Here is a 13,390-nt window from a genome sequence, read left to right on the forward strand (position 1 = left end):
TGATGGGACCATCATTGGTAATTTCTTAATTTTATTTCCTAGTAGTGGGTGATTACCATGAAATTATCTACAGACATTCATTGTCCCCAGTGGATGAATCCTTAAGGGGAACATCTCAACAGATCTTGAAGAGACTTTCATAAATTTGGTACAGATCTGTTTTTCCTTTTCAGGATGAATTGAAATCCCTTTAAAACAATAATATTCTGATATTTAATCAATTGTTAGCATGCTCACACTCCAATCATCAGTCTGTGTAGAGCAGTTAGCATGGCAGTAGACTCTGCTCTCTAATAATAATAATGATTTTTACTTGGCGGCACCTTTCTAGAATAATTTAAGTAAAATCAAATGTTAAAATCTGATGAGACACAAACAACTATCAACATATGTGACACAAGAATTAGTTAGTTAATAGTAGAACCAGGTTAAAGTCAGGTTGAGAGGCTTCGACACCAAACAGTGCATCACATCTGAACAGTAGGGACTAAAAGTAAAACCAGAGGTTAAAACAATACAACTATCAAGATCAGCCATCAACTGTAAGACCAATACAGAAATATTGATTCCCTACACCCACACTTTTAACTTTTTAAAATCTGCTTTAACACATAAAGCCGGACATCAAGCTCTCCATATGCTCCGTCTGCTGCGCCCCCTTTACATTTTCTCAAACAGCTTTAACCACATCCAATCAGAAACTCATGCCTCTGACAGGTTTTTGTTTCGCTATATTGATGCTTAAATTGATCTCAAACTTTCGTCCCAACTCGAGAGCCAGAACTCTGCTTCAGCCCGACTTCTTAAATCCTTTGTTTGACTGGGTTAGGCAGAGCAGGGCTCAGCCAAAACCACCACTGTCACTTTCAATCCACAGGCTCTCACTTGTCGTTTGACGGGTGCGCTGGTCTTTTCAGGCTGTGATTCAGTCAAGATGTTTCCACTGCAGACGACTGTAACAGCACAGAGTCATAATGAGGGAGGCAGCATGTTGTTAGACACACCTGCAGAGCAGCAAGCAGACTGTTCATTATGTGAATTAGACCTCTTTACACTTATTGTTCATCTGTGTCTTTACTTTGTTGTTTTTCATTTCCAATCCATCTTTTCTCTACTCATAACATTTTGAACATAATTATTATTTATTCATAATATTATATTATTTCTTGTTTTTTGCATTTATTCGTGTTCTTGATAACAACAAAACTTCTGTTAACAGGATTATTAGAAATAAAGGTTTGATTTATAACTCAGAAAACTCTTCTCATCTCGTGCCCTTCTACTTCTCTTTCTCTTCTCTTCTCTTCTCTTCTTCTCTCTTAAGTAGGAATACAGATGTCAGGGCCATTGTGGAAGGCCATTAAAGGGGACAGTAAAAATCCCAGACCACTGTAGAACACGATCTTCAATGCGTTTGTTAACCATCAGCTGAACTGAGCCCATCTTTTCTTCCCCTTTTCATCTTTTCTCCTTCTTTCTTCTTCTGACTTTCTCAACCTCTCACTCTTGTCTTCCAACATATAATCACCTCAAATTATCACACTCTCTACAGACCCTGGTACTCGGAGGTAATTTTGACGATGGTTATTATTATTGGTCCTTATTCTTTTGATCACATCCTGCCAATGGAAATACCAGAAAGTGATAATCCCTTTAGAGAATATTTGTCCTGTGTCGTTTAATATTTGTGGCAAAGGATAAAATAAAACCGTATTTGTTGAAAAACCACACAGTAAATACCCTAAGTGAATTCAAACCAAACCCCACCAATGATTTGTAGATAATTTAATCCAGTCCTGCTATTTACAGAGCGGGACCCGTGCTTTTCCACTCACTTGCCCGTCAGCTGACCCAGGCTGACCCTTACAGCTCAGGAAGCATTTCTTTTCCCACTCAGTTCCTCCACATCTCTCGTTCCGCTGCACCCCGGAGTATTTATGTCCGCAAATCCCCAGAACGTGGGCTGTTTCATCCCTCGCGTGTCACCGCAGACACGCACGATAGCCTATTAGCGCGCTAAGTAGCCATCTCCAAATTCCTCTGATAGTTTTCAATGAAGCCACTTGTCTGTGCAGGATCAGAGCAGCAGTGTTAAATTTAGGCTTTCATTAACCTCTCAGCGTCTCATTTTTCAGTTATTGTCGGAGAGCGGGCAGCAGCAGGAGCTTTAGGGATATTTGTGTGTGGGTGTGAAGTTAGTGCCCTGATGATCAAGTCCAGAGACCGGAGATGAGCAGGGGGATCATCACTTCAACCTGAGAGACAGATAGCTGGTAATAGATGCGTGGATAGATGGAGCAGCAGATGGACAGGGTGATAGACTGGTGGAGGTGTGAAATGAAAGCACCTGGTACAGAGAGTGACGGGGGGCCAATCGTGAGCAGGATCAGGGGGTCGTGACCCCTGACAGGTGTGGAGGATGGATGCCTCCTCTGCAGTGCTCGTGGGGGACGGATGAAGACAGCAGAGACGGGAAGGAGTTGCCCACTACTGGGGCAGATAACACATCAACACTTTACCAGTCCTGCTTCCTGCTGTGTGTGTGTGTGTGTGTGTGTGTTCCTGTACTTATTCCTTGTGAGGACCACGTAAAGCCCTACAAAGTGAGGACATTTTGACTTTGGGCTTTTTGAGGGTTAAGACTTGGTTTTAGGGTTACAATTAGGTTTACGTTAGGGTTAGGCATTGAGTTTGGATGGTTCTGGTAGGTTAAGGTTATGGTAAGGTGCTAGACATTATGTTGCTGAGTGTCTTCACTGAGATAGAGGTACAAACGTGTGTGTGTGTGTGTGTGTGTGTGTGTGCTTGTGTCACACTGACACAAGGATTCTATATTAATACCCACTTGTAGGCAAAGTGCTTTTTAAAGACCTCTTGGTCAATTTTGAAAGTATCCCCCTGATTGCTTGTCAAGGAATATTTCTTTTTCCCCAGGAAGCCCAACAGATCACTCGACAAATCTAATATATCCAGTGTTTGCTCAGGTCTATATCCAGAATATGGTATATTTGAGTTATGTTAATGAGAGTTTCTCCTGCCAGACCAGCAGAAGATAAACAGACTTTATAGTTGAGCAGAGGGGAATCACTTTCCTGTCAGTCTGAAAGTGCTGCTTTTATACTGAACTGTTTGAACAGCTCCTGAGCCAAATTCAGCAGAGAACTGGTTATTTAGTTGTGGGCTGATGAATTATTAATTAGCAAAGAAACCTACCAAAATGATTTGTTTAAGGAAAAAGTGTCTTCAGTCATAAATAAAAAGTAGGGAAATTAGTCATTTAATCAATAAGATCTTTTTTATGTGAGTCCAGAACGTAACACACTATTTGGCAGCAACATATTGGGCTTTAAGAAATTGTAATGGGCATTTTTCTTTATTTTCTGACACTTTATAGACCAAATAAATAATTGATTAATGGAGAAATTGTTACTTAGTAGCAGCCCCAGTAAAAGCACAGACATCGACAGAGAGAGTTGACTGAGATTGTGCACCCCCGACCTTTGACACTTCACGCTGGTACTTCTCAGGACCTGCTGAGACCGAATCTGTTTGAAACTCCCCACTCCACCTTCTCCATTTTTCTTTTTGCACGGAGGCAAAACAGGTCAGGAAGTTCGTCCATCCTGTTGAGTTTGAGGTGATTACAGGATTTACAGCGAAGTGCTACATGAATACAGTGACACTACTGGAAGTATACAGGGATCCTGTGCAGCCGCCAGCTAATTATAATGAATGAGAGGGAGTGAGGGGAAGAGAGAAGAGGTCAAATTGGGTGATGTTTGACTGGTGCGTTAAGGCTTTGAGTGAGGCTTCGGCTCATGTTTGCAGTTTGGTTCGTGGCTGTTCATTTGAGGTTGTGGGTAATTTTATGTGTGGGCGTGTGGGTGTTGGTGTCTGTGTGTGTGTGCAGAAGATCTGGCAAATCTTCACTGACAGAGGCAAGGATGCCAGGCACCACTGGGAATGTTGGGAATGCTGGATGCCCTTTCACAATGACCTGGGTCTGTCGTGCATGAGGGTCTATGTGTGTGTGCATGTGCGAGTGAGAGATAAGTATGAAAAGTAAGGGAGTGAGCGAGTGGCCATGAACAGTGTATAAGGTCTCCTGTATAAACACAGTGACCCTGTAGCGATGCTCCTTCCTAAATGGCCTAATACATTTTCCGTGCCTGCTGTTGCAAATAGACTCTCATTAAATGGAGCTTCTTTCATTTAAAAGGCATGCAACCTCTTATGCTTGGGGTTTAACGCAGAACTATTTCCAGTTTTCATTAAAATTCTCACTCTATATTTGGCTGTTTTTGTCTGTGTGTCGTCTAATTAACAAAAGGAAATCAAGATGAGCTTTGGACCCAGAATCTGTTGTGGTGACAAACGCAGAACAGATGTTTTGGGGATAATTAAGACAAATAATAATTTCTCTGACGTTTTGGTCTCTTTTGTTGTGTTTTACCAACCTCGCAGTTTAATAGTTAGCAATAAAAGACCCTTCAAAGCAGCCAGTTAGTGGAAGTAGACAGGAACAATGTTTTCCTCTTCTCTGTGAATTGTGAGGGAGCTGTCCTGTGATCGTTTGTCTCCATGATAAGTCTATCTGCCCCTCGCATGGAGAATCCAGGCCTTGTGTTTAGCATCTGTCATGCTCTTATCAGAACTGTCGGGGGTTAAGGCTTCCTGATCAATCGGCTGCTCCTGCTAAGTGGACGCCCCCAATTTGCTAAACGGACAACCGAAAGAAAAACGATTTTTCTTCTGAGAACTTTGGGGGGGCGCAGGGTTAGGGTTAGGATAAATATTTGCTGTGACGCATAGATCACTTTTGGGAACACTAAAGCTCAGGAGTGTCTTGCACCACAGGAGTGAAGGCCATTTTGGGATGAGTGTGGAATGCTTTGGCCCGTTGTCGTCCCGCTGGTCTGATGATGGTGGTGTCGGGTTGACTGTGCTCCCAAGTTACTTGCATTCCCGTCGTCCCCTCCCTAAAAGACATAACACCGACCAGGCCAGTACTGGTTGGCATCGTGGCATCGACCCACCGGCACCGGCTGTTATTGCCCACCATCTTCTTTTCTATCGTATAGCGACAGGTATGCAAATCCTTCTGTCCACATGAGCACGCATCAGATGCCAGAGGGGTTCAGATGGGAAGGACACAGTCACCTTAGCATATGGGACCTGGCGTTTTCAGACAAGCGGATAAACAGTCAGACAGTCAGGCAGCCGGCCAGACAAAAGACTGAGGCTAAGCCAAAGACCCCTGAGGCGAAGCCCACCGGAAGAGGGTTGTCATATTTTAGGCTCACTATCATGGTCCTCCTGCACAAAAGCATATTTGAATGTGACCATGCATATGTATGCGTACACACACACACACACACACACACACACTCACACTCACACTTATACCAATGCTATTCTTGTCTAACTTCTCATCTGAAAAAGTGCCAAGCCGGTTATGTTACACCGCGAGGGCCTGTGGAGGATTAGGAGGGCAGATTTCTGAGCTGGATAACCTCTCAGGCAGTCTAATGTCACTGTCATTGTTGTTGGCGCTCCGCATTGCTGCTAATTGCACAACAAATAAATCTAAAACTTGCACATTATGGGAATAATACTTCTGGTTTGGTGGAATGTGGGCTCCATCTGTGTGTGGCCGGGCATTGCCTCCCTGTAATGTGGCTCTTAAATGCTGAGCTTCCCCCGGGGAGGTTTGCATTGCCATGCTTCACTCTGCAATCCACACACACACACACACACACACACACACACACACACACACACACACACGTCCTCGCGGCTGCCTGCTTTGGGCAGATTCAGAGTCCCAGGCTGGCTTTGGTCGAGTGTTCAGTTTCGATGACTTGTCAAAATGGAACAATAATGTGAAAGTAATTACAGAGAAGGACACTGATTAACAAAATGTGACTCGAGAAAAGCATGAAGACAGTTTAATTTTGTCACTTAAATTGATGGTTATCATGCAGAAGACCCAAATCTGCAAATAACTGCCATGCTGACAGGACTGTGTCTCCGCTGTCATTGTTTAGACGCACAGCCGACGGAAAAACCATCGAATTACCAGCCCAGTGTGGTTTGTCCGCTCAAACTTTATAAAGTCCTGTGTCAACACTACCCCCTTTTTCCAAATTCCACTCAGAAGCCTCAGGAATCCTCCTCACTGTATCGCCTAGCGCCTCTGACAGGATTGTCTCGTTGTGAAAATCCCGTAAACGCTCAACTTTCTGCAGTGAACAATTGTGGTCCGTCAGATAAAGAGAATCAGGAGTGGACGAGACGTTTTTGTGTCGAGTAAATTAGATCAGAAGATCACGTCAGATCTCTGTTCTGTTGCCACATCAAATGAGTATTAATCTACATAAATGCAACTGTTTTCAGAGGCCTTTTGTATAAATGAAACTCTGAAAACCGAAAGGCAGGGAAGTCAGAAAGTAAGGAGTGATGGGGTTACACATTTTTCTTTCTGTGGAATTGGCTGATAATTGGGATAATACCAGGCTCATCCTTCATTTGTTTTGCATTTAATAAATGTACAATACTTCGACCAATACAGGGTTCTTAACAAAACAATAACAAAAGACCTAGTTTGATGACGTTGTGAAGCAGCGTGGGATCATGGGAGTTGTTGTCTTTACGACCGTTGCTGAAATCTACCTGACCCGACTCCTGCGGAAATCATGTTCACGGAGAGGTCATGTTTTAAATTTACGTTATGTAATAGCAATGAATAATCGTGACCAATACAAGGAAAAAACTGCCGACAGTCTAGCAGTGTGTTTTTATTTCGTTATACGTAATTTGCCCCAGAAGTTATAGCAGAGACGGGGGCGAAAACACAGGTAAAGCAGATATGACTCAACTAAAAACCGACCGAAATGAAAGTTCCCGTTACCTTGAATCAATTTTCTCTGGGTCTGAACATTGTTGGAAACCTTTTGGATAATTCAAGTGCACAAGTCAACAAAATATGTAACAGAGATCTCAGTGTTTTAAGACGTTTCGCTGAAGATTTGTTCCACATTATATCTTTCACCGACCTTTGACTTCAGGGGACTGCTTGTTGCAGTGCAGAACCTTGCAGACCCTTCTTTCTAAGGAAATCCCAAATCATTAACATCATGTGTCCTGGCATGTTGCAGCAAAGTGTGTGCAGAGTGTGTTTGGCATGCAGTCACTCTCTGATGCTTATCACTGTGATTAGAAGTGTCATTAGTTCCAGCTCTGCCAGCTCCAGCAGAGCCTGAAAAAAACATATTTATCTATGGACACACAAAGTATAAGAACATGTGTATGTATGCGTGCACACACACACACACACACTCCAGATTCCTTTAAGAATAATACAAATCTGTGCACCCCATGCAAAGAGACAATCATGAACCCTTTCACTCTCTGTATTTGTTGTTCTGTCTCTGTTTGTGTGTGTGTGTTTAACATGGTGTCTTTACATGTGTGTGTGTGTGTGTGTTTGTCTTTCGTGGCCATATGTTTATAATTTGTGAGGATTTAAAACCCATTAATGTAATGCCGACTCAACCCTCTGAGCGTCGCTTCCTATAGGACACACAGTTTACATTTGTCAGTATTAATGAACATAAGTGCTGTGAACTGGGTGGCACAAGTTAGATCTGTGTACTTTCCTTTCTCTTGGATAAGCAGATGTTTGTGTGTAAACACTCCTCCACCAGATGCAACTTCAAATGGATCTCTTAGTGGCCGAGAAGGAAAACGTGTCCTTGAGTGCTTTTAATAGATGATTTATGGACACTGAGTGTGTACGACATCTCATTTGGCTCGGAGGAGCTTCCCACGCTTTGGGCAGTAGACTCTTGCATCAGTGTATCTTGTGTAAAGTATGAAATGGATTATTATTGCTTCATGTGTATCCATTCTACTAATACCCTCCACTTGATTGTTTCCGACTCGTTCATCCAGCGCTCTTATCCTCTCTGAGGTTGTGTTTTACCCTCTTCAGGATTGTTTTTAGTCGTGTTTGCAGGAGTGTCCATGTTCTCAGACTGTAATGTCTCTATATGTACTGGAATGTGTTTGAAGTGTTGGCAGGAGTACGCTGCCCTCTGCCCCCTTGCCTCCTTCACGCCGTCTGAAGTGCGCTGCCGTTTCCTTTCCTGTGCCGCCCCTCCACCACACCTCCCTTACATGCCCTCTGCTCCCTGGACGTCCGCGCCCTCAACCCTCACCCCTGCTTTTACTCCCCTCGGTGCCTCCTTTGCGCGCGTCCCCATTTTTCTACCCTCACCCTGACCCTTCCCCACCTTCCACCCACCCTCCTCCATCTTCACCTGGCGTGCACGCTGCCCTCTTGTCTCTCTCTATCTGTGTCAGCGCGGTAGATGTCCCATTATTGACAGGTGTCCCGGGAGGTTTAAGCCCCCTTGATCCCTCGCTGTGACCATTCAAGTTGCACTACCTGGAGTTTGATGCTGGGGGGAGAGGAATGTGTCCACATACAAAACTTGCACTTCTTGATGGAAGGAAACAGCAATATTCTGGTGTGAAGACAGATGGCTGCCACTTCTCATCATCTTCTCAATGACTTGACCTCACATCTGGCCTGAGGGCAAGGTGCGTGTGTGTGTGTGTGTTTCTAGTCATGAGGGCCAATTTTGTTTCAAAACATCATTGTGAGGACATTTTGGTTTGTCCTCACAAATCCAAAGGGTTGTTTGAGGGTTAAGACTTGGTTTTAGGGTCACAATTAGGTTCGGGTAAGGGCTAGGCATGTAGTTGAGATTGTTAGGGTAAGGGGCTAGGGACCTCTCGTATTAGATAAGTGGAATATAAATGAAGAGCTGTTGGTGTAATTTCTGATTAATGAGAATTATTCTGGATTATGTTCCTTTTATGATCAAGTAAATCCTCAAAGTGTGTTTTTTTTTTTTTTACACCTTAAACTTTAAGGTGTACCTGGGATCCTTTAAGGCTTAAAGGATCCCAGGATTTGATCCAGTTAGAGTTTTTCTTACATTGTAATTTATGGAGCCGACTTAGACATTTGTGCTACATACGTACGTCCTGTCTTCATCACCTACCTGGGCTGCATCTACCTTTACTTCACATTGATTGGTTTGTAGACAGCCTTGTAATTGGCTTGGAATGAGCTCCCCATTGACATCCGGACATCAGAAAGTTTACACATCTTCCGCCGCAAACTAAAAACACACCTCTTCCGACTATACCTTGAATAACATTTTTAAAACTAACAATTTAGTAGCACTTAAAATGGCACTTACTTATAGCACTTTGTAGTTTTGCTTTTTTGAAGAAATTGTACTTGTTCTGGGTTTGTACCCTCATGGTTGAATGCACTTATTGTAAGTCGCTTTGGATAAAAGCGTCAGCTAAATGTAATGTAAATGTAATGGCTTTAGCATGTTGAACGGTTTTAATATAAAGTGAATAGAATTTCTTTCCCATTTGAATGGAGAAAATTTATAAACTGGTTCACTTTGCTAATTTTGTTGCCACTGTAATATCTTTATGGTATGATCGTAACGGAATGAATGTCTTTGTTGTTTTAACTTATTTTGACTTTAAGATTTTTTTAGTCTTTAGACTTTACTGTCCCCTTGGGGAATTTTGTTTTCACAGCCAGTTCAGTGCAGATCAACACAAATAACTTTAACGTTGCAGCAGAGCATTTGCCGTATTTGAGGAAAAGACTACAAGTCATTCTCCACTTCCTGCAGTAGGTCCGAAAGTCAAACTATCTGCAAACAAACCGAACCGTGGTTCAGTTTGATCTGAACCAAAACCAGCTTTTATAGTCGGATTGAATTATGTTCCGGATCGTCGTTGGAGGCACCTTTCCCAGCTGTTCACTCGGACTAAACTGTAAAGTCTGAAGGTTCAGACCAAACAAGGTAGGTGTTAAAGCCCAATAAATCTTCATGTGGTCTTTTTACAAGACTATTCCTTCCCTGTCTTCATCCATGTGTCTGCCTTGTGCAGAGGTATCATTGGTCTGTGATGTTGAGCTGGTAAAACTCATGACCTTCTGGCCTGGTCCCTGAATGGAAACATCCCTCTTCAGCCAGCAGGCAGCGCCGCCTGAAACAACGAGACATAATGCTCTGAATAATTCAAGTGAGAAATTGAAGCGCAAAGTTGCAACACTCTCCTCCATGCAACCAGCGCTGAAGTAATCTACAGAGATCACTCAACCCCACTTGACAGAATGAGACGTTCCCCCTCATTGGACCAGATGTCCCTCTTATGAGAAACTCTTCAATTGAGCGTGAGAGCAAGAATGGGCCACACCCAGGTTGTTCTGCACTGACACAGTGAAATGTAGATGCTTTTAATCTCTCTTACATAAGCACTTTATTGAGGAGAAGCTCATGTGTTGGTAGTTTACACTGAAGGCCTAGTTGTGCTCTGGTTGACAGCTGTTGAGGGGGAAGCCATTTTAGTCATTTCTTATTTTAAGTGACCACTCCTGTCTCAACTTGAGTCGGGTCACTCTACCGCAGCGTTTTCACAATCTAAAAGCTTTAAAAAAACAAAAGCTTAATGTTTTTTTTTTAGTATTTTCCTCTGAAGATACTCAACTCCCACTCTCTGGCCTTGCCCCTGGCAGACAGCAAGACGACAACCCCCCAGCGCTGACGGAGGAATCTCACACAGAGCAGAAGTTTCGATATCTACCGCTCCTTTTCCAGCCCTTCACTCCATCTTCCTTTTCCCAGGAGAGAGGCCGGGCCGGGCCTGGCCTGGCCGGGACAGACCGGGCTTCCCGGAGGGTGATAAGTGACGGAGCATGGAGCCTAAGTAGTCAGGGTCCATGGGGATCAACCATGGAGAGGCACTGAGGGGGTCAGAGGGCATGTCAGAGGTCATGTGTGGGCAAGATGAAGAGAGACTGGGTCGAGCTCCTCGAGGTACCACAACACAGATGGCGATGAGGGGTAATAAGAGAGTTGAGCTGCTGTTGTGGTGCAGGCCGATCGAGGCATGGGAACTACCACTGCAAAAATATTCTGAAGCACTAATGAAGCACCCTGAGCTCAAACACCCCTCTCAAAGCATAATAATCAAAGAGGAGAGCCGTACGACCAGGGCAATTAAGAGGTTTGTTTTCTGAATGTCTGTTGACACGCTGCCCATTAATCTTCCACGGAGCTCGAGGCAGAAAATCCACATTGTGTTACAGATAGGTGCACATATTTGGCCAAGCTGTTTATATACCATGAAATTCAAACTAAAGGGTCGTTAGCTCGTATTATAATTTGTGTCATATACGCTTCTCGGTTATGCTCCGAGCTGCGTTTAATGTCGTCTCAGTTTGGGGTGGCAGGTGTGACTAATTAGGATGTGTGTGTGTATAATTTGAATCCGTGTGTGTGTGAGTAGAGAGAGTGAAAGAGCGCGACAGGAGAAAGTGAGGAAATAAGCCTGTGTGTGTTTGCAGCAGATCACAGGGCCGTACCTCAGCTGTGCATGACCCCTGGCTGAGGTCCTGCAGGCCCGCGGCTGCCTGCGCTCTCTCAGTGGGTGCCCTCCGTAACAGCGTCCTGTTAGCTCACATTAACTCTCTTAGGCCAAGTAATGAGATTTTTAAAGGCTATTATAAAAGTGTTATTTTCGAGGAGATACAATCTGAGACGAGTTAAACTCAGGAAGCGGCAAAAAACAAGGGTACATAAATACTTTCACAGTCCGTTAGTCCCATCATCGAACTTGTGTGTGTGTGTGTGTGTCTCTTTCTCTTTCGGCATGTTTGACTAATTACCTCCCGTCCAGCCTTCCTCCTCTGCGTAATAAAAATCAAATCTCTCTGCAGACGAGCATTTCCTGTTTGGGAGGAAACGGACTGAGATAAGGTCTATTTGCATAAAGATGGCAAAAGGGAGGAGTGAAGTGGGTAATTATTTGCAGGGAGAAGGAGAAGTCAGTCAGCTTGTTTCTACTTGAGGGTAAAGTCCTTGTCCTCCGTGGTTCAGCTATCTCCGCACCAATCCTTTGATTTTTTTGTTTTTTTTTATCACAGATGTCGGCCTCAGGACAGTTCCCCTGCATTTGGAATAGCATGAGAGTCATGATGCAACCCAAATGTGCTGATTTATTGAGACGCTATCAAGCGTCCAACCAAGTTTTCATAGAAGCAGGAAATTAACTACAAAAGACGGTTTGAGACGATGATGTTGGAGATTTGAAACTAAGAGGAACTGGACTTTTTGGGAAAATCCAATCGAAGCCACAATCTGAACCTAAAGCCAACAGGTGGTTAGCTAAGCTTGTCATACAGAATATAAAATATAAAGAGTTCTTATCACAATGATGTTTGTTCGAGTGTCCAGTTTTGAAACATCATGATTGACAGCTGAGACCAGGGACGGACTGGAACTTGAAAATTGGCCCCGGACTTTCTCACGGAGCACCCCCCCCCCCCCTCCCAGCCTTTTCAGTGTTGCTCTTCACGTTTTTTTGTCCGATTTTCTCCATTTTACTCGTTCAATGCCGCAATGAAATGCTTGTTAATATGAACTTTTCACAACTCCTACCGCAAGTGAAGCAACGGCACCACAATTCAGTTTCACATATCAGCCCAGAGTGAAAGGTACTGCGTCACTCTACATAGGGGTATGAGCGGGTGCATAATCAAAGTGTGTTTATCAGCAGGACCTCGATGCTGCGGCTCTTTCTTCTGATCGCTACTATGCAGAATCTGGCTCCATATGCACAAAATGGCAGCGTTTGTATCCGGGATATTTTGCCTTTATTTATTTTTCTGGATAGTCAGAGGAAGTGGAGACGCATCATCCATCTTTATATACTGTCTATGAAACAGACTTGTAACAGAGGGAAACGGCATGCTTTTGTCCAAAGCTAAAAAAACAACAAAGCCCAGCAGCACCTCTTTAGATCTCAGTAATTAATACTTAATATCTTGTTTGTTTAATCTGATTTAATCTCTACAAAAGCAAAACGGACAGTCTGTGATTATACTGGAGGTTATGGACTATATCTTGGCTGCGTGCAGTGACTTCCAACCTAAAATCCTGCACATAATTTCCTATAGCCATTAAACCACATCTGGATATTTTAACACTTCAGTTTTTGTTCGGTTTAAATATATGTGAGATATAAATTATTATTAGTGACTTTGCTGGAGGTGCTGTTTCCCCCATTTCCAGCCTCTTTGTTAGGAATTATACAGACGGAGGGCTATCAATCTTTTTTATCTAATACTCTGCAAGAAAACAAATACTTTCCAAAATACCCAACACTTTTTAAAAAGATGTATAAGCCATTCAGCACTTTGAGTCAGTTAGCCAGTAGCCTCCTGACCTTTTATGAGCTGTTATCACCTTCCCCTGTAGAAGCGTTCATGCAGACCATTTGTTAGCCC

The 13,390-nt window shown here is 43.4% G+C and overlaps 1 protein-coding gene across 14 annotated transcripts in view; it reads left to right on the top strand.

The window, feature by feature from the left end:
• LOC117769856 (collagen alpha-1(XXIII) chain) overlaps positions 1–13,390 on the top strand; it is a 122,707-nt gene that overhangs the window by 18,424 nt on the left and 90,893 nt on the right. The window contains exon 1 of one of the 14 annotated variants that reach the window (XM_034599035.1): positions 4,779–5,087. The exons of 12 other annotated variants lie outside the window; for them this stretch is intronic. In XM_034599035.1, the coding sequence (XP_034454926.1) occupies positions 4,877–5,087 (211 nt within the window). In that variant the 5' untranslated portion in view covers positions 4,779–4,876. Of the gene's footprint in view, positions 1–4,778; positions 5,088–13,390 lie in introns of those variants that run through there. One more of the 14 variants, XM_034599038.1, reaches the window with a different exon arrangement.

This window comes from Hippoglossus hippoglossus, chromosome 10 (assembly GCF_009819705.1).
Source record: "Hippoglossus hippoglossus isolate fHipHip1 chromosome 10, fHipHip1.pri, whole genome shotgun sequence".
In the NCBI taxonomy this organism is placed as follows: domain Eukaryota; kingdom Metazoa; phylum Chordata; class Actinopteri; order Pleuronectiformes; family Pleuronectidae; genus Hippoglossus; species Hippoglossus hippoglossus.